The sequence below is a fragment of the Podarcis gaigeae genome (genome assembly GCF_964106915.1).
Source record: "Podarcis gaigeae genome assembly, chromosome: 2".
Taxonomy (NCBI): Eukaryota; Metazoa; Chordata; class Lepidosauria; order Squamata; family Lacertidae; genus Podarcis; species Podarcis gaigeae.
In genome coordinates, this window is record NC_139679.1 from 29,412,755 (window position 1) to 29,440,747 (window position 27,993).

General features: G+C 45.4%; 1 protein-coding gene across 1 annotated transcript; it reads right to left on the reverse strand.

The window, feature by feature from the left end:
• Nucleotides 1–892: 892 nt before the first annotated feature.
• Nucleotides 893–10,266, reverse strand: BTBD17 (BTB domain containing 17). Its single transcript, XM_083727640.1, has 3 exons — nucleotides 10,143–10,266; nucleotides 4,476–4,752; nucleotides 893–3,308 (listed from the first exon to the last, which is right to left on the reverse strand). The coding sequence occupies exons 1-3, from the start codon at nucleotides 10,234–10,236 to the stop codon at nucleotides 2,228–2,230; spliced, it is 1,452 nt and encodes a 483-aa protein (XP_083583766.1). The 5' UTR covers nucleotides 10,237–10,266; the 3' UTR covers nucleotides 893–2,227.
• Nucleotides 10,267–27,993: the final 17,727 nt, after the last annotated feature.

A 27,993-nucleotide genomic window follows, 5' to 3' on the forward strand; every position in this document is an offset into this window, starting at 1 on the left:
CGGGTGCACAGCTTCCTTCCCAAGCCTCCGCAGGAGGAGAGCAATTGCTGCAGAGGCTTAGGATGGAAGCTGCGCGCAGTTTCCCACCCAAGCCTCTGCATCTGCTAAAGACTACCCTGACCCTGGTCATTCTCCTCCTGCTGCTTCCTGGCAAAAGGTGGCGTGCAGCCTTCCCGGGCTGCCTTCTCGGGCTCCCAATGTCCGCCAGTACGTTTTCCTGCTTGGTCGCCGCTGCCACGCAGGGTATCGGGGCAGTGGGGGAGGCAGAGGACATGCTTAAGATGCTTAAGATGGCCCTGTCAACACCCCCTTGGTGACTGGTGGCACCACCTTGACATGGTGACCAGAGCCACCATAGAACAGAATCATAGCATTGGAAGGTACCTTCGGGATCATCTAGTCCGATCCCCTGCAACGCAGGACTATGCAACTGTCTCATCCGGGGATCGAACTTGCAACCTTGGCATTATCAGCACCACGGTCTAACCAATTGAAAAGGCCCAGAACCTGCATGCATTCACTGGGAGAGGCAGGAAGAATGGGGAACTGGGGCCTTGAGTACCATTGTGTGCATCAAAAGAATTTTCAGGTTGTCAAGAGTTTGGGGGGTGCAAAAGGCTTGGAAGCCATGCAGATTAGCTGAAGACTGAATCATTATTATTGTTGTTGTTATTATTATTAAATTTTCTATACAGCCCTTCGTCCAAGGATCATAGGCCGGTTTAGAACAAGACACTGGGGGAAGGAGAGAGAGGATTACAGGCTAAGTAAGAGAGCCAATACATGAAAGGGAAGATTGAACAGAAGACAATGAAGACTCCTTATTTGAGCAGAACACTGCTCAAAAACCATTTTCACCTCAAAAATAACACCACACAGTCATCCCCAGCAATACATTTCCTGATTTTTATTTAGAAATCTATGTAACTGATGAGCTATTCAAAAGGCTGTGGACATGACCTGCAGAGAGAGCACAAGCACCATATTTCCACCTAGCCCATAGTCTGCAACCCAACTCCTCCAGTTCTAAACCAGCTTTTGCCCCGTTTATTTTACAAACCAATAATTACACTTATTACAGAAAGTTTAGAAAACCAACAGGAAAGCCTTTGTTGTTGTTGTTGTTGTTGTTTTTCTTAAAGGTGAAAATGCTATTATTTTGGGATGGTACACTGGAATCTGCCTACCTTGGGGAAAAATCATGTGACAAGGGCCAGGAGGCAGAAGCTGAAATGGAGAGAAGGAAGTATGGTGGGTCTGGTCAATTGGTTCATATGTATTTAATTCACTAATCGGGGACTCAGAAAGTAGGCTCAGTTTTCCTACCTGACCAGCAAGACAGCAAAAGCCCACTATGGCTAGGATATCCAGTCAAAAGCAGCAGAAGATGGGATTCACGTGTCTCTGGTTTGGACTGAGACAAAATAAGGGTATGGATGTATAATCTACCCTTTATATGAACCAAAGACCATGGTGCCACTTTTAACGCTTAAAGAACCAAACTCGTTCATCTAGTATCAAATCTAGTAGAGGGAATAGTGGGAGGCTGGATTCATCAACAAATAAGGGTGACTAGAAGAAACCCATATGGATATTACAGTATTCTAAGGAATTTTTACCTACCAGTGTACTGCTGGGTTTTTTTTGTTTTGTTTTGTCTATATCTCTCAAACTACAACAATTCCACGGGATCACCACTTCATGGGCAAGACATGAAGGCAGATTCTAAACAAGTTAGGAAGTCAAATCTCTTGCTAAGGGGGGTATCTTGGAGAACGATCTAATCAAAAGCACCACTGAGATCCTCCAGTTCTACCTGAGTTCCTTAAGAGTGCAATCCTATTCACATCTACTCAGAAGTAAGTCATTCAGTTCAGTGCAACTGGCTCCCAGGTGAGCATATGTAGGATTGCAGCCTTCAAAGATGGAAGAGAGCTAAACATAAGTATCTGAAAACAGAGATAAGGGAATTTCCCCACCCCAAGACTGTACATGTTTCAATTTCCCAACTTCTTTTCTTTTTTTAAAGTCCCCAGGTTTGTAGCTGCAGAAGTTGTTTTCATGCAAGAAGCACCCAAGGCCTGCATGCCCAGATTACATGCATAGATTACAAGATGCATCGCCTGTGCCAGCCAGTTTTGTACTGGATTCGTTGCTGTTCTTCAGTACAATTCAGTCATTCCCGTCCCCTGCCTTGTCTTGTGGTTCCCTATCTTCCGCCGTTCTCCTACTTCTTGATTTTGATCAGCGAATGGTAGACAGGCTTGATGATGATATGCAGGTGCAGAGAGTTGTCGATGAGGTATTCGGAGGTGCGCTTCTGTAAGTCGGCATGCACCAGGAAATCGGCCACTTCGTCTGTGCTCTGGTGGAAGCTGTAGGCATGTTTGACAAAGACTTTGCCCTGCTGCCTCATGCCTACCAGGATGGTTTTTTGGAAACTGACTCCGGCAAAGTCGGAGCTAGTCGTGGCCGGAGTGATAACCAGGCGGGGGCGGCCGTCCTCAATCCTGATAGATTGAATGGCCCCCGAGACAGAGTCCGAGTAAACGGGACGCAAGCTGACCGGGAGCCAACGTGGGGAGAACAGAACATTCCAAGTCACGCGCTTGGCAGAGTCATGGTTGCTGGGCCCCAGCTGAGTCTGGAAACTGGTGCTGCGGTCATCCCTGGCTGGGTTGTTAATCACCCACTGAGAACCCCAGGAGGTGGAGAGGTAGTTTCGGGGCAGGAACATGCTGCAGTTGACGTCGAAGTATTTGGCAAAGTGGATCGGCGAGGCCGAGTGGAACTGGAAGGCTTGGAAGAGCAGGTCTTGCACAGCGTTGTAGTGCTTCACCATCACCAGAGACTGCTTCTGCAGGTGGAAAAGGTGGCTGGGGGAGATCATAGGGAAACGCAGGGACCTCAGCATCTTCTCCACGACATAGTCCTCAGGCTGGTGTGTGACCACCCACTCCTCGACGGCTGTGTACAGCTCCAACTCACTCTGCAGAACCAGGTCGGATCGTTCCAGCAACAGCAGCAAGAGATCAACACTCACCGAGGCCCACTCGGCGCTGCTCATCACAGCTGAGAGGTTCCAGGCCAGGAACTGGAGGCAGCTCTCCTGCAAAGCCTCGTCACCAATTCTCACTGCATAGTGGTACCAGCCCACCACGTGGCCCTGGTTCGACTCACTGGCCAGATGGTTTTTCATGTATTCGGCTACCCCTCTCTGCAAGCTAGAGATGCGATACTTGCTGGCAAGTCGGTGAAGCGGTATGGCTTGGTGGAGGAGGATGGAGATCTCACCACAGTACAGATATCTAGAGAAGGGGCACAATCATCATTCATATTGGTGATATTGGTGACATTCCTTCTCTCAACAGTTTTCATGATTTTTTTATTTTTATTTTTAATAGACTGCGTTAGCTACTGAGATGGGTAGTATACAAACGTCTTGGCATTGCATGACACCACCACTTGGCTGGTTTTAAATTAACTTGGGTGGGGTATAAATAATGAAGTTATTATAATTACAGTCAAACCTTGGTTCTTGAACGGCTCTGTTTTCTAACATTTCGGCTCCCAAATGCCGACAACCCTGTTTTCAAATGTTTTTCAGAAGTTGAATGGGTTCTGGGGAGTTTTTTTTCTTTTTTCTACATTGACTTTGCCAAATGTTTCGGAAGTCAAATTGTCTTCCAGAATGGATTACGTTCAAGGTTTGACTGTATTATTATTGAATAAGGCACCCCTATTTTCATCGTAGAAAGGTTGGAGGGTATGGCGATCACATACCTCCAACATTTCTGTCTCTTTTCGATCTTGGGAGTCCAGCCTCACTCCCTTTGCTCTCAGCCACAAAAGCCCCATCCTGGTTTCTCCCAGCCAGTGGCGTAGCGTGGGGGGTGCAGGGGGGGCCGGCCGCACCGGGCGCAACATCTGGGGGTTAGGGTTAGGGGGCGCAAATCCACGGGTTAGGGGGCGCAAATTACTTGCCTTGCCCCGGGTGCTGACAACCCACGCTACGCCACTGCTCCCAGCTTGGCAAATCGGGCATGTGCCATGCCACAGAACTGAAGGACAGGTTACATTTCAGTAGACTCTACTGAATTTTCCTTCTATTCCATTTCCTGTCCTCTTAGAATACATTTCCCAGCAAGCTGTGTTTCCAGTTGTCTTATTATAGGCAAAAGTGCAGGGGCTGCCAATGTAGATGTTAGATTCCAACTCCAATCAGACTTGGCCAGCATGGCCAATGGTCCAAGAAGCTCCAGCAATATAATGGAAAACATCATGTTGGCTACCCTGCCATATTGCATCCCAGGACTCCATAAAAAGGTTCAGCCAGGTTCTTAGGAGAGAGATGGAAGGAGAGCAGAGGGCAACTACAGCTCCTCCAGCTGAGAACCAACAGGACCGAGGAAGGGGACTCATTCACTCCTTCTTTTAGGACCATCCAGATGAGGTCAGTGAGCTCAGCCTCTTACCTGATAAACTTTTCGAAAAGGGCTGCACTGTCAGGTGGCTCATGCAGAGTGATCATGGTCTGGTTGTGCAGGAGGCTCTCGAAGATCTCACTTTGCAAGCTGAGCATCAACTGGTGGGTGTGGAAGACTTTGATTTCGTCTGAGCCTGCAGTGTGCACCCGCAGGGTGGTATCGCTGGCATTGCCGTTCTGCAGGAGCTCTTGCAATCGCTGCAGCAATGACAGGGAGTGGTTGATGGTGGCCACTGTGGAATCCCCGGTGAGGTCCGCCTTCTGGACTGCAGAGAGTGCGAAACAAAATCAATGAGCAAGAGGCGAGATTTCAGGGCTGGGAAAATGGGGGCGGAATGAAATTCATGGAGGAAGCCCCCAATTGTTTGATTAGTATGTAAGGGAATGCTGGATAGGAAACCACTGGGCCATTTGAGAGTAGGCCCCTTGCCTCTGGTGTATAACAACAACAACAACAACAACAACAACAACAATTTATTTCTACCCTGCCAATCTAGCTGGGTTTCCCCAGCCACTCTGGGCAGCTTCCAACAGACCATTAAAAACAGAATAAAACTTCAAACATTAAAAACTTTCCTAAACAGGGCTGCCTTCAGATGTCTTCTAAAAGTCGGATAGTTGTTTATTTCCTTGACATCTGGTGGGAGGGCGTTCCACAGGGCGGGTGCCACTACCGAGAAGGCCCTCTGCCTGGTTCCCTGTAACCTCACTTCTCACAGTGAGGGAACCGCCAGAAGGCCCTCGGCACTGGACCTCAGTGTCCGGACTGAACGATGGGGGTGGAGACGCTCCTTCAGGTATACTGGGCAGAGGCTGTTTAGGGCTTTAAAGGTCAGCACCAACACTTTGAATTGTGCTTGGAAACATACTGGGAGCCAATGTAGGTCTTTCAGGACCGGTGTTATATGGTCTCAGCAGCCGCCCCCAGTCACCAGTCTAGCTGCTGCATTCTGGATTAGTTGTAGTTTCCAGGTCACCTTCAAAGGTAGCCCCACATAGAGTGTGTTGCAGTAGTCCAAGCAGGAGATTACTAGAGCATGCACCACTCTGACTAGACAGTCTGTGGGCAGGTGGTGCTAATCTGGGATAGCTCATTTTGAGGAGCAAACCTGAAATCCCTTTTTCCCTTTGTGATTCTCTTGATTTGGTCCTAACACTTTGCACAATGGGGATGCAATAACCAATGGTTTCTAACAAATAAATTTGACTAACTAGCTGTGGGATCGAGTTAAGGCTGGCCTCGCGCTTCCCCTTTCTTTCAGCAAAGCCACAAAGAGGAGATCAGAAGCTTTTTTAAATTTTATTTTCAATTAATTTTACTATTTTTTCCCCAAACCCAGAACGGGTTTAGGGCCAGGATGCGGATTCTGTGGCCCTCTAGATGTTCTAGGATTCCAACTCCTCTTAACACTAGCCAGTAAGGTTGGATCCAACAAGGTTTTACTCATGGTAGACCCATTGAAAGTAACAGACCTAGGTTAGGGCCTGTCCGTACTTCAGCTTAATGTAGATTGTGGACCCCCTTGTGCTTCCTTTAATGCCACCTGTCATTGCGACATTTCCCCCTGACTACAGCTGTCTCACACTTTCTGCTCCCTAAATCCAGATATTTCCTATGCAATTGGTGTAGCTCACCTATTCAGATTTTCAGAGCACAGGGAATTTTGAAAGAAAAGTGGTCATTGGATCCAAAATGTCTGAGAGCAGGAGAGGACCCTTCTCCCCAAAATGCAGCTTTCAAACTTCATGTCAGACATCTTAGCCTTTTGTGATGATAGACTTGGTAAGTTTTCTGGGTTCTCTGAACTACATAAAGCTCCATGGTATTGGGCAATTATGAATCCACTTTAGTTGCAGCCAGTGATCAATGTTCTGCCCAGGGTGAGTAGAAGAGTCAGTCTCAGTAGGCTGCTGTTCCAGTTGTGGCCTTATTTTAAAACTGGGATCGCGAAGGCTGGACCAGTGATATGCTATACCTTATTATTAACATTTATTAATGTAAATAAAAAGATGATACTTTTTATCATATGTGGTGGTCATGTAAGATGAAAAAAGACTTCTGGGAAATGATATATAAGGAACTGAAAAAAATGTTGAAAATAACTTTTCCTAAGAAACCAGAAGCTTTTCTTTTAGGAATTATAGGACCAGAGATCCCAAAGGACTAGACAAAACTATTTACAGTGGTACCTTGGGTTACAGATGCTTCAGGTTACAGACTCCGCTAACCCAGAAATTGTACCTCGGGTTAAGAACTTTGCTTCAGGATGAGAACTGAAATCGTGCAGCGGTGCGGCAGCAGTGGGAGGCCCCATTAGCTAAAGTGGTATCTCAGGTTAAGAACAGTTTCAGGTTAAGAACGGACCTCCAAAACGAATTAAATTCTTAACCCGAGGTACCACTGTATGTACGTGACCACGGCTGTGCGGACTCTCTTAGCTCAGAAATGGAAAGATGGTACAACTCTGACCAAAGAAGAGTGACAAACAAAATTGATTCACTATGCTGAAATGGCAAAACTTACAGGAAGAATTAGAAATCAGGAAGAGGAGGTCTTTAATAAAGAATGGGGAAAGTTTATAATTTATTTGAAAAGAAATATGAGGGACTGAGGGTGGTTTGGTAGAATTGACAGAAAACGGGTAGTCAAAATTTGAACTATAGATTGACACAGGATTTATAAAAATAGAGTTATGATAGAGATGCAGAAAGTAAAATCAGTACAATAAGATCCACCATTGGGGGGGGGGGGTTTGAAGTCAGAAGGGATTATATGTTTATGTATTCATTTGTTTATGTAAAATAAAAAATGCAAAAATAAAATTTATTTTTAAAATATTATTGACATTTACTAAGCAGTTGTAAGTATCTAGGGCAGCACAACAGAAAGAATAAATGTCACTAGACCCTTCCTAGGCCTAGTTGCAATCTTAGCAACTCCTAGGATGAGGCCATAATGTGAAATATTTGACAGCGAAGCTAGCTGCATGGGCAGGAGAGAAAAACACGGGGTATCATACATGCTATGCTTCTGTACTAGCATACTTCTGAAAAGCTAGTAGCCCATAATGATCAGCTGGTATATTTTGATGGAAGTAATTAAGTGTCTCCTGGAACCCAAAAACCTCTCTGGAATATTGGAGGCGATCCCCCAAGGTAAGGGGATCTTAGGAGAAGTGAAGCAGGGGTTCTGGTGTGAAGTCAGTGTGTGAGAGAGAGTGAAAACAGTTGTTTGCACTTGCTTGTAAGTCTTTGATGAACTGCATCAAATATTTCCAAACATAGGAATGAACTATGCTAATAAAAGGACCACTCCAAAATGGCAAAACTGAGACCGGAAAACTCAGGAACGAAGAAGACAAAAACTTTAAGAAAGAACCGGGAAAATTTCTAATTTATTTAGGAGACCACTGCAAGCAGATGAAAACATTAGCAGGATTTTTAACAACACTTGTAACAATCGCTATGGACAATATGGACGCATACAAAATATGGATCACGAAATAATATGCAGTTGAAAATGTTGACAATAAGACCCATGGTGGGAAGTCTGGAGATTTAGAGAAATCTCTAAATGTAGATATTTACTTGGTATTGTTATAACTCTACGCTTGTAAAATAAAATAAAAAATCATTTTTTAAAAAAGGAAATGGAAGGATGGGGTTTCCAAGGTTTTAGTATATGTTTCGTAATTTCTAGCTTCTAGAAATCTCCCAAGGTTTGCAACAGAATAATTAAGGTCAGCAGCCCTTGACTGCCTGACTCCCTAATACTGAAGGTGGTAATTAAAGTCACCCTTCGCCTCGGAGCTTTGACTAATCCCAGCCAGCTCTTGCGGATGTCGGAGTTTTCACTTTACTACTCATGGGAGCTGGAGCTCAGCCAGCAGTTTCACAGCCGTCATTAACTCAATGAAACCGCTGCCGCTGGATGAATTAAATTCTCACGCTGAGCCAAGTTACACTTTTTTTGGTCTCCCTAGGGAAAGAAAGCTTAGCTTGTTCACACTCCCGTTATCCTGGCTTGAGTCTCCTGCCCAGTCCAACTTGGGCAGGGATGAAAGGTTAAAATTCAATGGCAAAAGGATCTCTAGCTCTCTCTTAGGACAAAGACACCAGCGGGATAGGGAAGAGCAGCTTAAAGGGGAAGGACCAAATGCATCTATTGCTATGAAAACATCGCTTTTGTCGAAGCTTCTTGACAAAGAAAAGTATTTGTGACTCTTTGCTCCGGAGGGAGGCAGACCCGCAGCTGAAACACCGCCCTCCCCACCACTTTAAACTTGAGATCGTCTTTCTGTGTGTGGTCCCCACATCCATTTTTGGTGTTGTTTTTTTCCTGGTTTGGATTGCTATTGGCACGAGCAACTACCACTGACTCCCAGTATTTGAGAGAGGAAAACTGGCATGTTTATTTTGCATTTAAGCAGTTGAAAGGATTACTTCCGTGAGGGATGTAAAACTGGCTTCACACATTTCCCCACCACACCCCACCCAAAAAACACCATTAGAACCCATCCATCTGGTTGGTCACAACACACCGTGATCTCTAATAACGTTCAGAATGTATAAATTCACCCAAGCACAATGGTGAGATTTAGCGCCCAGGGCTCCCTCCGAAAGAGGGGCACAGTGTGCCCATGAATTAGGGGCAGCTGACATACTAAGTTCCATAATGAATCTGCCTCTTGTGCCACAATCCTGTTCAGCAGGGTCCAGAGTTGGGGGTGGGGAAGTATGCAACCCCAACTTTTCCTTTAACTCCTTTGAATCTGCCTCGCCGCTCCTTATGCCTGCGGTGAAACTGGCCCCCATATAATATCTTTTTAAATCCATGTCTTATCCAGCGGATTAGCTTCTTCCAGAAACACAAGCGGCACAGTTAAACCAAGCTGAGTCGAGGATTGGAAATGAGAGACACACAGCCTTTCGCCTTGAAGGGTCAGTTTGACATCCAGCATCGAGAGAAGATGCTGGAAGTTACTGTTGGTAACATATATCCTTCTTTTCCGTTACAATTATGATCAAAGTGGCTTTTGGTAAGAGTGCGGCTGGGTATAAATTCCTCTTTAGCATGCAGTCCAGTTTTCCTATATCTCGGGATTCTCTGCCAATGGGTGTTGTAGAGGAGAGAACCGGATAGGCCGAATCTTCAAGGTCAAGGTTTCATTGAGCGCTGGCTGGGCGCAGCCTGTTCAATATATGCAGGCTTAAGCAAGACCCATTAGGTCTTGCAGGGTGGTCTAAGAACTGGAGAATAAGCCCATGACTTGGGAAACCTGCCATGTATCCCCACAAGCAAACTCCTTGTATAACCTTGGGAAAACCATTCACGTACCTGGAGTTCAGCAGAATGAAATAATTTGCTCTGAAACCCTGGGATATTAAAGCCAGGGAGTGGCCGGAGCCTTAAATTCCCTGCTGCTCAATTCTCATCGGGTCCAATGAAGAATACATTGGTGATACAGCTTGGTTAAAGTGCACCTTAAAAGTGTCTTCACTAGTGCTAAAGTTCTGCAACATGCCCCACTTTCTGCGGCTCTGAGCCACACTCTGTGCAGTGTAAAATGAATGAATAAATTCACAGTTCCTCCTGCCGCCTCAGCCCAACCTGCTCACCTAGCAAAGCTCTTTCCCAGCAGCCCTTCCTCCTTACCTGCTTGGACAGCCAGGCACAGCAGTGACAGTGCAGCGAAGGAGCTGGTCCATCGCCTCGGTGCGGCCTGCTGGACCCCTATCGCTTTAGCCATAGCTGCTTCCTTAAGCGTGTCCGCAGAGGGAATAAGCCCTCGACTGAGCGTACTAATGTGTCTGACTCTTTATGTAGGACACTGACTCTCCCAGCCCCGCTTGCCATTGATTGGTGGAAAACTAGTAACAGCTGTTACCAAGGAAACCACTTAAGATTGTGAATTGATGCCTGTTGGACATTGTGGGACTCCCTGGGCGGTTGGCCGAGCCTCCCTGGGACAGCAAGACTACCTGGAGCCTTCGGCATGCTGGAAGTTGCACAAAGAACACTCACCTTACAGCTGTTTTCTTTTTGGCCATAGTTGTTTCTTAACTTCAGAGCATCTGATTGCAAAACAGTGGTGCGCTGGTGCCAGTCTGTTAGAGAGACTATCAACCAAGGTGACAAGATAAATATTCGAAATACTTTATTGTCACTTGTACAACTTGTATACAGTGAGATTATATACAGTGAGATTACACGAGCACCCCCACTCAGCTCTCTTAGTCTTAATTCCCCTCGTTTACTGACACACACCCACCAAACCCGAAAGTCAGTTGCCCGGTTGTTATCTTTTCATTCAGCAGCCTAACAGCCCACGGATAGAAGCTGTTCTTTACCCTGTTGATGCGACTAATTCTGCTTCTATATCTTCTACCCGAGGGCAGGAGATCAAGAAAGTGCCGGCCAGGGTGTGAATCATCCCTGAGAATTTTCCTCACTCTCCTGAGGCAACGTTCTTCCATGATGTCATCTAGCGGATTCACGGGACAGCCCATAATATCCCTTCCTCCTCCCAAACTTTTTGAAGGTTGCGTTAGTCCTGCGGGACAAAATAGGCCTTCTTTATACCGCAGGCTTACAATGAGACAGGAGGAGTGTTACCAGAGTCAGAACACCTTCAACCCAAACTCAGCTTGTTTAAGCATGAATCACTGTATTTTCTGACATTTGATTTGGAGGAAGACATGTTCATTGTTACGTCCTGCCCATGAGTGAGCAGCATGTTTCTCCCAGGTAAACAAGGCTTCTCTCAGGTAAGCAGCATGTTTCTCCAAGGGTACAGTATGATTGCATCTCACACGGGCATTCAGTTCCAAGGGTTTCTCGTACACATGAGAATCGTGTCTCCTCAAACTCCTGGAGCCGCCCACAGCTAGTGGGTGAGCAGGTTAGGAACATTTTATCATATGTGGTGGGAATGTAAGAAAGTAAAAAACTTCTGGGAAATGATATATAATGAGATGAAAAAGATGTTGAAATATACATTTTTTAAAAAACCAGAAGCATTTTTACTTGGTATTATAAGTGAGGATATTAATAGACAGGATGTTAAATTGTTTCTATACGCAACAACAGCGGCAAGGGTATTGTTGGCCCAGAAATGGAAGCAAGAAGAAATACCGGCGAAAGAAGAATGGCAGATAAAATTAATGGATTACACAGAATTGGATAAAATGACAGGAAGGATTCGAAACCTGCGGGACCAGAGATTTACAGAAGATTGGAATAAATATACGAACTATTTGAAGAGCAACTGTAATCAACAAATTACGCTAGTAGGACTACAAGAAGTTTTGTAAGGAGAAATATATGAAATATTGCAAAGAAGAGAAAGAATAGAGATACTAGTTATGTTAATTAAATGTAATAGTGAAAGTAAGAAATGTAAATTAAGTGAAAAGATTGAAAAAAAATTAGAGGTGATGGATGGAAGTAAAAAAAAAGTGTGTAAGATATAAAAGTATGTTCAATAATTGTTGAAAATGTTATGTTAAAAAACTAATAAATATATATATATTAAAAATAGTGGGTGAGCAGGAGAGAGAAAGAACCCCCAATTCAAAAGGGTTAAAGAGTATTGGGAAATGATCCATAATGAATTGGAAAAAATGTTTAAAAGTACTTCCCCCCCAAAAAAAAACAACAACCCAGAGTCCTTTCTGTTGGGGATAATTCAGACTGAAATTCCCAGGTGTCAAAAAAAAGGGGTCATTTACCCGTATGTATGCTACTACTGCGCCCCGTGTTTCATTAGCCCCAAAATAGAAAACGAGCGAGGTCCCAATGAAAGAAGAATGGCAACTTAAGTTGACAGAACATGCGCAACTTGCAGACTTAACATGTAGAATAAGAGAACAAGAAGAGCATACGTTTAAAGAAGACTGGAAAATGTTTATTGAATATTTGGGAAATAATTGTGTACAGCTGAAAACGCTGGCAGCATCAAGATAAATTCAACAGTGTAAATAAGTTTTGATGGATGCAGTAATGGAATACCGAATGGCATAGTTTTTGTAAAATATGCAGAGATTTATGATATGTAAAATGAACCATGGAAAGAGAAGAAGGGAAGTCAATGATATCTTAAGGATGTAAAATTAGTATTTCACATTGTAAAACAGAAAATTTAATAAAAATTATATACTAAAAAAAGAAAAGAAAGAATCCCCAGTTCTGCTGGCGTCTATGCCCATCAAGCAAAGCAGGGAGCTTTTTCCCCACGCTGGATCTGCTTGGGTTTCCCAGTATTTAAGCTCTCTTTCAACTGTACCTTGTTGAAATTGTGCAAGTTAAACATGTGTAAGATGTGATGGTAAAGGTAAAGGTAAAGGTACCCCTGCCCATATGGGCCAGTCGTGTCTGACTCTAGGGTGGTGGCCCATCTCACTTAAGAGGCCGGGGGCCAGCGCTGTCCGGAGACACTTCCGGGTCACGTGGCCAGCGTGACGAAGCTGCTCTGGCGAGCCGGCACCAGCGCAGCACACAGAAATGCCGTTTACCTTCCCGCCGGAGCAGTACCTATTTATCTACTTGCACTTAGGGGTGCTTTCGAACTGCTAGGTGGGCAGGAGCTGGGACCGAAAGACGGGAGCTCACCCGGCCGCGGGGATTCGAACCGCCAACCATGCGATCGGCAAGCCCTAGGCACTGAGGTTTTACTCACAGCGCCACCCGCGTACCATAGATGTGATGGTACTGTATTTCAAATAGTCATGCGGAAGAAGAAGGGAAGGAAATGCATTACAAGTCACTACCACCACCAGCAACCAAGGAAAGCCTGGTGTTTTATTGCTGCATCCAAGCAGACACATAGTGGCTTGCAATTCTGTGAAAGATGCTGCCAGCCTGCTGTAGACCTGAGTGCATCGTGACTTGGCCCACAGAGCCCTAGTTTCATATAGATGCCCACATGATTTGATGGCCCAGAATCTACTAGGCAATTTGGATGAGTATGAGGAAACGTTGTCAAACAGCCAGTTTGGGAGTGTGGCAGCTCAGGTTTTTCAGGTGAAGAGTCCATATTGGACCACCCAATCAAGCTTAGAAGAAGCAAAGCCCTATTTGAAAAGATGCCTTTTTTATCTTAATTCTATATCTTAACATATTAAAACTTCGTATCTTCATCTGATTATCAATTAAAAACAAAGAGGGAAAGGATTTGCTGAATTAACCATGTGAACTGGAATACAAAAAAGGGAGGTGTGAGGAGGTCAGGAAACAAGTAAATGAAATATAAGACATGAAAAGATTGATTTGTTTTTAATTGTTTTTTTATTTTTTATGTATTTTGTATTTTTTCTTTGTATTTTTGTACTTTTTTATTCTTATTTTTTCTTTTCTTATTCTGTAACTTTGTTTTGTCTGTAAAATTTCAATAAATATCATTTTTTTAAAAAGAAAAGAAAAGAAAAGATGCCTTTTTGAGAATTTGCAGCCCTCCTTGTGCCCTCAATACCACTGTAAATGTAATGAATAAAACAATAAAACAAACAATAAATATACATGTGTGTAAGGGTAATTTAGTCAGCCATGGTGTCAATTTGGTGCTGACCTTTAAAGCCCTAAATGGCTTCAGCCCAGTATACCTGAAGGAGGATCTCCACCTGCATAGTTCAGCCTGGACACTAAGATCCAGTGCCTTCTAGCAGTTCTCTGATGGCGAGAAGCGAGGCTACAGGGAACCAGGCAGAGGGCCTTCTCGATAGTGATGCCTGCCCACTGACATCAGATGTCCAGGAAATAAATAACTATTTGACTTTTAGAAGACATCTGACGGCAGTCCTGTACAGTGGTACCTCGGCTTAAGAACTTAATTCATTCTGGAGGTCCATTCTTAACCTGAAACTGTTCTTAACCTGAAGCACCACTTTAGCTAATGCTGCCGTGCCGCTGCTGCGTGATTTCTGTTCTCATCCTGAAGCAAAGTTCTTAACCCGAGGTACTATTTCTGGGTTAGCGGAGTCTGTAACCTGAAGCGTCTGTAATCCGAGGTACCACTGTATAGGGAAGTTTTTAATGTTTGTGGTCTGTTTTAATTTGTTGGAAGCTGCCCAGAATGGCTGGGGCAACCCATTCAGATGGGCAGGGTATAATTGTTGTTGTTGTTGTTGTTTGCTTCTCTTTGTGAAAATAACTCGGCTGGTTGACCCTGGAAGGGAAAGGCATGTCACAGGCTTCGCAGAAAGGGGTGTCCATGAAGCAGCAAGGCCAGACATGAAAGGCTTGTGCTCAGGCGGGTGGGAGAGTTTACACTTCACTTGCCTGCTTAATACAAAAAGCAGATGCCAGCATAAATCCCATCAGTCCAGACAGCTACTCAATAAATGGGAACAGGCTAATATTCCTCCAGCTGTGACCAAACTGGATGCGGCATGAATGAAGGTCATCGAGTCTGCCGGAGCGTGGCCCTGGGGCAGGGGTGGCACTGGGTGGGAATGAGACAATGCGCACACAGATACACACAGGGAGTAGAAGTGTCAATGTGATTCCCGCTGGCAAGAGAACATGGTGATGGAATTCTCACCCACTGCAGAAGGATCCGGCCCATGACTTGCTCACAACTCTCCAGTGCTCTCAGTGCAACTTTCCTATCACTCCTACATGGCCACACGCTCAGGGCAGATATGCCACCCGAGTTCTTAATAATTCATAGAAGACCCTCCAAGTGTCCCTATTTTCCAGGGACAGCCCTAGATTTAAAGAAGCCACCCCTGTTTCTGATTGGATCCCGGAATGTCCCGCTTTTCCTTAAGGTGTCCCTATTTTCATTGGAGAAATGTTGGAGCAGGCATAGGTAAACTTTGGCCCTCCAGATGTTTGGGACTACAATTCCCATCATCCCTAGCTAACAGGACCAGTGGTCAGGGATGATGGAAATTGTAGTCCCAAACATCTGGAGGGCCAGAGTTTGCCCATGCCTGTGTTGGAGGGTAGGAAGTTATGTGACACGCTGCCCCCCCCCCCCCGAGCCAAGGAGAAAAGGAAATGTACAACTTTTAGAAGACATCTGAAGGCAGCCCTGTATAGGGAGGTTTTTTATGTGTAATATTTTATTATGTTTTATATGTGTTGGAAGTCACCCAGAGCGGCAACCCAGACAGATGGGTGGGATATAAATATTATTATTATTATTATTATTATTATTATTATTATTATTATTATTATTCTCCCTGTTGGAGAAATGTTGGAGGGTATTGTCATAGCTCTGGTGCCCTCTGTTCCCTGTGCAAGTCTCAGTCAATGCCCACCGCCCTTTTCCCAAGCATAACCTTGTGCCTTTTTTGAGCTCTTTGGTGCAACTTGCACAGCCAGAAAAACAAAAGGTACATATGGATTTCCCTTTAGATCCACAGAGATATGTTGCTGCCAAGGCAATTAAAGGTAAAGGTACCCCTGACCATTAGGTCCAGTCGCAGACAACTCTGGGGTTGCGGCGCTCATCTAGCTTTATTGGTCGAGGGAGCCGGTGTACAGCTTCCGGGTCATGTGGCCAGCAGGACTAAGCCACTTCTGGCAAACCAGAGCAGTGCACAGAAACGCTGTTTACCTTCCCACTGGAGCAGTACCTATTTATCTACTTGCACGTGCTTTCAAACTGGTAGGTGGGCAGCAGCAGGGACTGAGCAACGGGAGCTCACCCCGTCGCGGGGATTCGAACCGCCAACCTTCTGATCAGCAAGCCCTAGCATCTGTGCTTTAGACCACAGCACCACCCGTGTCCCAACTGGACATTACCTAATGCAGAAGGGACAGGGAGCCACAAGCAGAAGTCTAGTGCCTTTGCACTGGTTGGCCAAAATACATGAAAGCATGGAGCACTTTGACTACTTAATATCGCCTGCACACTTTCCCTTATATTTTGACAAATAAAAGAGCTAAGGAATTGTGTGGTGTGTTTTTTTAAGAATGAAAGAATGAAAGCTGAGCACTGAAGGAAGTGATCCCCTGTGGATGCCGCAGCTGATGGGAAATACGGTCCTGCCCTTGACATACTATTGCATCCCTGAGTCAAAATGTGAACTAACTGCCAGGGCAGATTCAGTCACAGGGAATATCATTCTCTCCCGCTGCCCTGCCCAAAAGGCTGTTGGCTCTGGTCATTTGTCCAGGCCCTCCTGTTCCCTGATTCTAGCTGACCAAGGTCAAAAGGCACTACTGTGGGGACCTGAGGCAGAGGAATTGGTGTGGCAGCATTCAAGCGCTTGCCTTCTGGGACTATAAACAGTGCAGGAAATTATCACACGTAGGTTTAAATCCCTACGGTGATGGTGGTGGCAAGGACTGCTATTTCCGGGTATCTTCTGCGGATTTAGACACTGAGCTTCCAGATGTTTGCTTACTGACACAGTTATTGCCGATTCCTCTTCAATCCGGCCCAGATGGCAGAGGCAAGCATACATCTTAAGTGAAACTCTCTGTGCTGTTGTGGTGTTTGAGACATCCTTTTAAAAAGGAAAGGGGGGGGTTATTTATGGCCCTGTTTGCACCCTAGAGTCCCTTCTTGTCTGAGGCGTGGCTGTAGCTAGGGGATAGTGAGGTGGGCTCCCGCCAAGGGCGCAGGCGAGGGGGCGTGCAAAATCGGCTTTTAAAATGTCCATAAATATGTCTATAAATAAAAATATTGATTATTGCCTCATAAGAAAATGTTTTAAATACAGTAGTACCTCGGGTTAAGAACGTAATTCGTTCTGGAGGCCCGTTCTTAACCTGAAACTGTTCTTAACCTGAGGTACCATTTTAGCTAATGGGGCCTCCCGCTGCTGCCGTGCGATTTCTGTTCTCATCCCGAAGCAAAGTTCTTAACCTGAGGCACTATTTCTGGGTTAGCGGAGTCTGTAACTTGAAGCGTCTGTAACCTGAAGCATCTGTAACCCAAGGTACCACTGTAGAGGGTGAATTGAATGGGGTGGTGGTGGAGGAGAGGCGGAAAGAAGAGCTAATTTGCCAGTGGCAAGGGGGCACAATCTGGACAGTCCTGCCAGGGGCACAAGATCACCTAGCTACAGCTCTAGTCTGAGGCTGCAAGTTTGAAAGGGACTGACTAGTGGTGACAGCGATGAGCAGATTGTCAAGTTGCAACTGTCCCACCTTACAAGGCTGTTGTGCACAGGAAGGGCACAAGGAGGCTCCCCTAGCCTCCTCCTTCTGTTACCCCCAGAGCCTCTCGTGTCTGCTCCTGTTAGGCTCTGCTGCAGTCCTTCTTTATCCCCCGTGCTTCTCTTTATCCCCCAAGGCTAATAGCCCCAAATCACCCAACCAGTGATGTTACTGATAAGCAAACATGGTCCATGTTTCCTAGGACCACATGTTCAGTTCACAATTGCAGCACCATCCTAAAACCAGTACCAGGGCCTTCTACGAGAGCCACTTCATATTGATCCCAGGAAATTTAGAGTGTGTTTACTCACCATTAGCTGCGCTTGCTTTGTTGACTCAGGGCTATTATTTCTCGCTGGGAGAAGCAGAGGCACAGGCAGAATTATGTGTGGAAACACACAGATGGGATGTAAAAAGCTGGCGATAAGGAAGAGAGTGGGGTTCTTGGAGCGATGGTATTGGCTGCTCTGATGCACGGCACGGTAGCAGATTCATGGGAGCGTGGAGAGTGGGGCTATTGGCTCCATCAATCCATAGGAGGGGGGAAGTAATTCCTAGGCAGGGGGACAAAAATAATTCCGGACAACAGCTCTGATGGCCAATAGGTGGCATTTTTCTGTGCAGAGGGAATACACAAAATGACAAAGGTGTTGGTGGCATCCGTCTCCAGAGACAATAGAGTGCACCTCCAGGTGTGAAGTCAAACCGCTGTGTTAGCAGCGCCAAAGTGACCTTGCTGGGGAGCAAACCTGGCAGGGGTTTATGGATTTCCTGGGCTGTCCAGTGGGCATGTTGATTCATCTGGGACATTGGCTTCACACACACACCCTGCTCAAAATAATCTGTATGCATAGTCACCAGCAGAAACAGTTCCCCCTACTTCATCAACAAGCATGCATTTGAAAAGTTGACCAAATATTTCTACCCATGCTGGGACTGCATGGGCTTTTAAGTGCATAAAAGGGTACGTAATCTGGTTTAAGTGCTCTTAAGTAGGTACACTGCAGCACACACCAGGTGTGTAATCTAATCAAATATTTAAAACAAAATTTTAATCCACTTAAAAATAGCCTGCTAATCAAATTTACATTTATTCTTTCCAGCAACACGCAGTATCCTTAAAACTAGACTTTACAAAGTTTGATTGGCTGAGGCTGCAAACCTACACACACACACACACACAGAGAGAGAGAGAGAGAGAGAGAGAGAGAGAGAGAGAGAGAATCCTTATAATCAATATCATTTCAGCCTTATGAATCAGGAATGGGAGTGGATGGTTCTCTCTTCATTTTGCTTCTGAAGAGGCCAGAGAATAAGACTTCATGCAATTCGTTTCTTGACTAAGAGTGTCTCCTGGTGGCCACATAAATAGGCAGCAGATCCAGCCTTTTCAATCCACTGCCCCGTTCATTTCAGATAGAAAACGCCTATGCAAAGAGAGAGAGAGAGAGAGAGAGAGAGAGAGAGAGAGAGAGAGAGAGAGAGAGAGAGGTCCACTGCCTGAGCGATTTCATTCTCTTGCATGGCGAGGTGCAGGAGTGCATTAAAGGAAAAACTCCCCTCCCCTAAAGTTCAACTCCCCCGTCTTGATAACAGTGTCCACTCTTTAAACTGGCAATGCAAAGCTTCTATTGTGTCTCGCAGTGGGAGGCGTGGAAGAGCCCTTGACCTGTGTCCAGCACTGAGCATGCCAATAGCTCATGACCAGTGCCAGCCTTTGCTAGGGAGTGAAGAGAAACTCAGCTCAGTTCAGATTGAACGCAAGCCTACATAATTTGCGTCTTCCGAAACACTGTCCATCCTTTGAAATTCACACTTCTCCAAATGTTGTGATGCAGTTCTGCGACCAAATAATGTGAACATTTGAGTGGGTGGGTATGCATAAAAACGCACAGATCTGTGAGAATAACACGTTAAAATGCATTTGTAGCAGGGATATAGGTGTCTTCTACGAAGTTCCATTCCCTTGGGAAGGATATCGCCTTTCCCCAACCCTCAAACTAAACCATTTTCTTGCTGATGAAAATTAGATGATTCCCCGCCCATGCCCAAGCAAGTGTTCACATCCCCTTGCTACAGTGGGTCAAATAAATGAATTTTATTATTTCAGTCACAGATTAGTTCCAGCCCACATACAATATCAAGGAAGTCATAAAACACGATAGGGATACATTTGAATTTGCAATTAGGTATAACAGGGACAATACAGATATAGCAACAGTTTAAAAATATATAAATTAAATGGGTCAAATGTGATTGTGGAAGTGTCATCGGTCTCTGTTATGCAGCGCCTGCAACATCATTAGTGACATGGCTCCCCTCCCATTCCTTCCTTTGTATTTAGCCTAACAGTGTGACCATATACCCTCTAGCCACATGTGGCAATGGGTGGAAAAACACAGCTTCCCGCCCACCTCTCCTCCCAGTCCTTTGCCGCAATGGTGAGAGGAGCTCCCCAACTCCATCTGCTTACTTCTAAAAGGGCATCTTTTCCCTCTGGTGGGGCACCATCACTATGCAATCTTAGTAGGTGAAAACAGGAAGGAGCACTTCCTGAGTGCCAAGAGCAATGATGCCATGTCAAATGAAAAAAGAGGCACCTCTTTCTCCTGGGCCAAAGCATCCTCTCCAACATTTCTTCAATAATAATAGGGATGTCCTGTTCAATACGATGACGACGACTAACAATAACAATAGTGTTATTTATAGCCCATCCATCTGACTGGGCTGCCCCAGCCATTCTGGGAGGCTTACAACACATATAAAAACATAAGGCCTGGCCTTTGGTTTGGACTCAGTCTGACCCTTATGTTTCCCTCACCTTATGGTTTTGAGCTATGGGCTACTATTAAAATGAGGCTGCATTTTACTGGTGTTAGCCACCCTGAGCCCAGCTATGGCTGGGGAGGGCGGGATATAAATAGTGGTTAAGAGCGGTGGACTCGTAATCTGGGGAACCGGGTTCGCATCTCCGCTCCTCCACATGCAGCTGCTGGGTGACCTTGGGCTAGTCGCACTTCTCTGAAGTCTCTCAGCCCCACTCACCTCACAGAGTGTTTGTTGTGGGGGAGGAAGGGAAAGGAGATTGTTAGCTGCTTTGAGACTCCTTCAGGTAGTGATAAAGCGGGATATCAAATCCAAACTCAAGAAGAAGAAGAAGAAGAAGAAGAAGAAGAAGAAGAAGAAGAAGAAGAAGAAGAAGAAGAAGAAGAAACATTAAACATTTAAAAAAAACATTTCCTATGCCTTCAGATGTCTTCGAAAGGTATATGTGACCCCTTGGCTCGAGGTCACATAACTGAATGCCCTCCAACATTTCTCCAATGAAACTGGGGACATCCTATTATACCCTCCAACTTTTCTCTGATGAAAATAGAGGCATCCAAAGGAAAAATGGAACACTGCATTATCAAATGAGAAACCAGGACATCTTCTGTAAATCTGGTTGTATCTCTAGGAAAGAGGAACCCTTGGAGGGTCTGCCACAGCAGGTAGAACAATCCTCCTTCAAATCTATCTTCCTTTGGAATAAAATTGCCCCTTTCTAGTATGCCGTATTGAGGCTTGAAATCCACTATCCATCTATCCTGCATAGGAACAAGTTCCCCAGTATAGACAATATTTTGTGGGCGGGGTGGTGGTGGTGGTAGTGACTCCCCTGGAAAGGAGCCGAGTGTTCTGAACTGAGAAGATGGAGATGTGATTTCAGAAAGATACGGGGACAAAAAGCAAAGTCACCTCTTGGCCTTTTTAGGTGTAAAGAACGGCTGCACTGTCACCCTGAACGCACCACTATCTACCGCTAAGTAAGGCTGCCAAACTGGGCAAATATGGATTCTTGGATTAGTATCCGCGATGGTGCTCGGCACTGCCTGCCATTTGGTAGGTTAATTGTTTGACAGGCCATCTGCCAATGGCTCATTTAACCGCCAGCGTGAAAAACAACAGCTTGCTGAGGCAACGCAGGCAGCCATAAAGGAGAAAGGAGGGAGGGAGGGAGGGAATGGATGGATGGGTGGATGGATGGATGGATGGGGAAGCTAAGCGGTAAGGGAAGGAACAGCGCTAGGGCCTTGGACAATTAGCGGTGGCTGGCAGGAATAGGTGTGCTTCCTGTGGGTGAGATCCTGCAAAGGGCAAGGCTCATCAGGACCATCACTGGGTATATAGATGATGGACAACTGGTACAAAATACTTGTTAAAAAGTTTTTGTTTTTTGTTTTTTTAAAAGACTTTCTTCAGGCAAGTGGGAGCCAAGCTGAGCTGTTTTCACCCAGAGCCAACTGCTTCCTGTTCAGACTGTCTGCTTCTAGAAGCTTCTCTCTATTGGCCCTCTTTCTGAGGTGGGCAATTAATTATATGCAACTAGCTCAGCGGTCAGCTAACTTTCAGCAGGGGGCCAGTCCACTGTCCCTCAGACCTTGTGGGGGGCCGGGCTATATTTTTTTTGGGGGGGGGGGGAATGAACGAATTCCTATGCCCCACAAATAACCTAGAGATGCATTTTAAATAAAAGGACACATTCTACTCATGTAAAAACACGCTGATTCCCGGACCGTCTGCGGGCCAGATTTAGAAAACAACTAGGCCGGATCCGGGCCCCGGGCCTTAGTTTGCCTACCCATCAACTAACTGCTTAGCACTTTTCCTCTGTACACTGATGTTGCCCTTCTCCACCTGTGAGCGCTAAGCACCAGAGGCAAATCGTCTTGAAAATGATTTACGTAAGGTGATTCATTTGCACAGAAGAGTGAATGACTCAGCCACTGGTCTTCAGATTGCTTCAGTCAAAGCCGCTGACTTTTCTTGCTGCAGGATCTGTGCTACATTTATGGTCCATCTTCCAATGCTAGCAGTCTGTTCATAGGTTGCGAGTGACGTCCTGTTGTCAATCCATTGATTAAAGGGTGTTGTCAGGACTGCCACAGGTGTCATATCTTTATTCTTCCAATTCATCAAAATGAATCTCGTGTCCACCATTTGGGGTGCGTATGGTCCATTTTCATTGTCTCCTTGTTAATTTCCTTCCAGTAGGTATATCGCTCGATAGAATATTCTCCGCTGAAAGATTAAACTTTTTTCTGCACAGTCATAGTTACACAGCCCAGCAAATTAACAGGATGTATAGACAAATGGGTGCACCGACATCCACAAAATATCAATGGGTTTATTCTCTTTTTATTTGCTGTGCCTCCACTTTGCACAATCATCAGTCACGAGGCATCTAAAAATATTGTTCTGGGTGCTGCATCATGATTCCAACTGTCTGTTTCCCACAGGCACCCAGAGAAACCTCTTTACCTGAGCTTGCAGGTGTGCGGTGGGGATGGGGAGAGAGAGAGAGCAGGGAGGGAGCGGCAGGAATTGAGAGGGTGGGGTATTTCTTTCATTGCCGGTGGTTTCCCAGCCTTCTCGCACTGAGCGGCAGCTTCTGTTTACTTTGAGATGGCAAGTGCAAAGCTCCTCTATCAGTCCATCAGTTCACTGCTAAACACCTAGTGATATTTACACAAGGCAATACTCAGCAAGCACAGCGGCCAAAAGGGGCTATGTGACCAGAAACAGGACCCCTCTCCAACTCAGCCATTGTCACTGAGTGTCCTGGGCAGCTGGAGGCTTAGGCTGTAGTTCTTAAGGACACATGAAAAGAGTCCTGCTACATGAGGTCCGTGGTTCTAGTTCAGCAGTGGAGGTCCTATAGCCACTACTTTCCTGGGAGTATGTTCCACTGAACTCCATGGGACTTACTTCTGATCTGAGCCTCTTGGGCTTGCCAATCAGAAGATTGTGGCGGTTTGAATCCCCATGATGAGGTGAGCTCCCGTTACTCTGTCCCAGCTCCTGCCAACCTAGCAGTTCGAAAGCACACCAGTGCAAGTAGATCAATAGGTAAACAGGGTTTCCGGGCGCTCTGGTTTCCATCACAGTGTCCCATTGCACCAGAAACGATTTAGTCATGCTGGCCACATGACCCAGAAAGCTGTCAGTGGACAAACGACAGCTCCCTCAGCTTGAAAATGAGATGAGCGCCTTTGACTGGATTTACCCGTCCAGGGGTCCTTTACTTTTACCCGGTGGCGCTGTGGGTTAACCCACAGAGCCTAGGACTTGCCAATCAGAAGGTCATTGGTTTGAATCCCCACGACAGGGTGAGCTCCCATTGCTCGGTCCCAGCTCCTGCCAACCTAGCAGTTCGAAAGCACGTCAAAGTGCAAGTAGATAAATAGGGACCGCTCCAGCGGGAAGGTAAACAGTGTTTCTGTGCGCTGCTCTGGTTCGCCAGAAGCGGCTTAGTCATGCTGGACACATGACCTGGAAGCTGTACGCCAGCTCCCTCAGCCAATAAAGCGAGATGAGCGCCACAACCCCAGAGTTGGCCACGAATGGACCTAATGGCCAGGGGTCCCTTTACCTTTACCTTACCCGTCCAGTGGTCCTTTACTTTTACTGTTTTATTGCTTCTTAGTTAGAGGGTTAGAGAGGGTGTTGCCACATCAGCGCTCCCCAGTGTGGTGTCCTCCAGCAGTCCAGGAATTTCAACTGCAATTCCCAACCTCAGGCAGCATAGACAACTGTCAAGAATGATGGGAGTTACAGTCCAACAACATCTAGATGGAACCAGGTTGGAGAAAAGGCTGGTCTACAAATATACACATGGTATAATTTGTTAGCGGGGGGGTGAGGTGCCTCCACATATCAGGTGCCTCATTTCCCCCCATTTTGTGTACTTTCTGCCAAATGAAGGTTTATGTTGTGAGTGAATCGGTCCATCGCTCTGCTTCTCCCATAGGTAAAACAACAAAAACAATCAATACAAACCAGCAATACAAAGAAAGCCTCCAAGAGTAACAATACAACGTTACTTGTTTATCAGACCGAAGGGCTCAGACTTCAGAAAATTGGCTCAAACTGCCCAAGCAAACCTCGCCACTGCTAAAAGAGTCGTCCTAGCACAAGTAGCCCGTGGAAAATCAGTTCTCTGCAACTCAGACCAGATGGCTTTTCCCCTCAAGAGCTGAGTCTAAAAACTTAGACCCAATGGCAGAAAAGATAGGGCAGAGTTTAATCCTGTGCTGCCTTTCAGCCAAAAACATGGCTCACAAATCTATAAAATTCAAACAATAAAATTCAGCTCACAAAAATGAAGCAACCAGTGTCTCAACAACAACTTTAAAAGAAACCTAATACCCAAATACAACCATCCTGTCCAAGCACAGTTCCCCCTCTGCGAGAAGTGACAGGAGACATCTTTCTTCCCACAGAGATGGTCTTTGGGAAGGACAAGCATAGTTACAATCCACCTTTGTGATTCTAGTGGATTTAAGTACAGCTAACTATGTGACTATGTGCAACTGGCTTGAAAGGGCAAAATCCTATACACTGACCAGCCAGTTTTGTGAATTACCTGTATTTTTCGCTCTATAACACGCACCCGACCATAACACGCACATAGTTTTTAGAGGAGGAAAATCTGTAGGCATGCCACCCATAGGCATTTCCTCCATAACACGCAGAGACATTTCCCCTTACTTTCTAGGAGGAAAAAAGTGAGTGTTATGGTGCAAAAAATACGGTACATTTCCCCCTCTTCAGAATGCTTTTCTAAAACTTGGTAATCAAGCCAGGTAAAAGAACGGTCTGCTTCTTAAATTGGCGGTTAGAGAAAGTCACTGTGCTGCTCTCACCAGTTCTTTTAAGAAATCTTAGGGACATGGTAGTTTGTTACTGATTAAGTTCCGGTTGCTAAAGTTGACCGAAGTGTTACAATACTAATGAATCCTGTAACTTTCCTTGACCTCCTCTTAAACCCTGTTGCCTGTGGAACTGAGCAAATGAGCTGTATTAAATGAATTTCATGGGGTTTTGCGACCCCCTCGGGCTGTTGCATTTACATCCACCATGTTGGAAGGCAGTGGGAAACCCAGAGGCTTCATGTTGTTCAAAAACGTGATCATATTTTGCTATTCTGAAACAAGGCAGGACAAATGTGGAAGATGAGAAAGGTGGTGGAGGAGAATTACTTCAAAAAACATTTTTTTCCCTTTCTTTCTGTGATTATAGGAGATTTGATCCCAATTTCTCCCACTACTTCCTACTACCATATTCCCATCTTTTCAGGCTGCAAAGCTCCCAAACCCAAGAATTTGCACCACCAGGTTATGAGAGACGTACGGTTTCTCTTTTTTTTTCTCCTGCTGGTCTCTTTGTTGTTGATCAGCTAATTCACCCAGGGAACCCCAGCTGAATGTCAACTGGAAGGTATTTGGCTGGCCAAAACAAGACTAGAAGTCTGTTGGTTTTAGGAACTTGTCATGCCTGTAAGATTTATTCCACCACCTGCTTTCTTGTTTAGTTGCTCATGTGAGGGGCATAGGCCCATGCCTAAGATCACCCAACCCCATCTCCTAGCACATAACTGCTAGTCATATGCAAATAGACTTGATCTGGTCTTTGAATCTGGTCTCCTCAGATCAAAAGAGCCTTGACTTGTGTATGGTTTAGAATTGTACTTTGATTCTAACATTCATGGGCCTTCATTACGACCCACCCAAATGCCACAAAACTATGGCAAGCTTTTGAGTTCTCCAGAACTCTTCATCAGGCAAGAGGCTACACAAAGCAGGGACACAAATAAAAATAAAAAAGCACCGAAATTAGGCTGGACGTTGTAGTCATGAGGTCAGCTTGGACCTTTGCTTTTTTATGTCATTTGATTGCTTGTTGGTATATCCCTGCTGAGGATGCTTCTTAGTTGCAGTGCTGACTCTGTGCCACTGAGTCCTTGAGCCAGCAAGGCTGTATCACTTTAGCCAAGAAAAATGTATGGTTTTGTCAACCAAAGCAGCAGCTGGCAAACCAAATGCCAACAGTCTTGCTGCCAACCCATTGGCATTGTAAGTGCAACCATCTTCCATTTTACATCCGTCCTGTCAATATACACTGTTTATTCTGAGGTGCATTTAATTTTTGTTGTCATATGCAAGTTAACTTGCAAGGAACCTGATCTTCTGAGTCACTGAAGAAGTATACCGATTTAGTGTTTGCTTAAAAATTTTCTATTTTGCCCCTAATTCAGTATGGCAGGATGGATCAAGCCAAATGCTATTTCTTGTAGCTCTTTGCTTCTAAGCATTCTGACAACTGAAAACCTAATGAGTGTTGGTAATCAACAGTGTTTTTCTTTTCTTGCTTCCAACAATACCTAGAAATGTGTCTGCATTTCTATCAGCCCTGATAGTTGCCATGAATGAACTTTATTACGGTCTCAGACCAGGATTAAAAAAAGCATATAGATAAAATAGCAGTTAAGATAGTTGCCATGTCTCCAATTATGTTGTTTGCAGTCCCCAGAAATAGTGTGGCTTGCATTGCTTGTAACTTAATGTGCTCTGTGCCCTTATACACTCATCTGCTGCTTTAAGATGAATGTTTCAGACATTTTAGGTAGTATAATCACTTGCTAACTGCTAGGTCCTTGGTAGTGGTTTGCTCAGCATGCTGTTGTTTAGTCGTTTAGTCGTGTCCGACTCTTTGTGACCCCATGGACCAGAGCATGCCAGGCACTCCTGTCTTCCACTGCCTCCCGCAGTTTGGTCAAACTCAAGCTGGTAGCTTCGAGAACACTGTCCAACCATCTCGTCCTCTGTCATCCCCTTCTCCTTGTGCCCTCCATCTTTCCCAACATCAGGGTCTTTTCCAGGGAGTCTTCCCTTCTCATGAGGTGGCCAAAGTATTGGAGCCTCAGCTCAGGATCTGTCCTTCCAGTGAGCACTCAGGGCTGATTTCCTTAAGAATGGATAGGTTTGATTTTCTTGCAGTCCATGGGACTCTCAAGAGTCGATCAGCATATTAAGAGTAGATATGTTTAAAAGACAACCAGTTTGCATTAGCCATTTCTCCCACAGTTTAGTGAGATTGAGTTTTGACCACAACAAATCTTCCAAAAATGCATATGTGATGTTAAATGGGCTTGACGTCCCAGGAATAGCAATTGACAGGCATTTACTACACATAATAATTTTATTATTTATACCTTGCCCATCTGACATGGGCTGCCCACATATTTTGCATTCAGCACGCAGATCTGAGGCTCTGTTTCTTTCCACATGTCGTTTATACCATGTAACAGGAGCGTGACAAAAAATGCCCTGTGGCCACTCCATCTGTACTACGCCAGCCCACTTACACTCTCCACTCATTCCAGGTTTGTCTGCATCAAGCACACACCTGCTGCTGCTCCTCCCTCTTTCCGAGTCTCTGGCCGCTCGCTCAGCCTATTTCATGATTTGCCTCTCAGCACTGGCTCTCAAGAGCAGGCTTACAGGTTTGGTGCGCAGAGGAGGAGGAAAAGGAGATGCACCACTGAACCATCTGATCAGGGAGAAGAAGCAAGAGC

What these genes read in the sequence shown, in the direction of transcription:
- BTBD17 (XM_083727640.1), bottom strand. Translation starts at nt 10,236, where the DNA reads ATGGCTAAAGCGATAGGGGTCCAGCAGGCCGCACCGAGGCGATGGACC. An exon ending in GTGCCTGGCTGTCCAAGCAG is followed by an intron (nt 4,753 to 10,142) that starts GTAAGGAGGAAG and finishes CACTCTCTGCAG; the next exon opens with TCCAGAAGGCGGACCTCACC. An exon ending in CTTTTCGAAAAGTTTATCAG is followed by an intron (nt 3,309 to 4,475) that starts GTAAGAGGCTGA and finishes CCCCTTCTCTAG; the next exon opens with ATATCTGTACTGTGGTGAGA.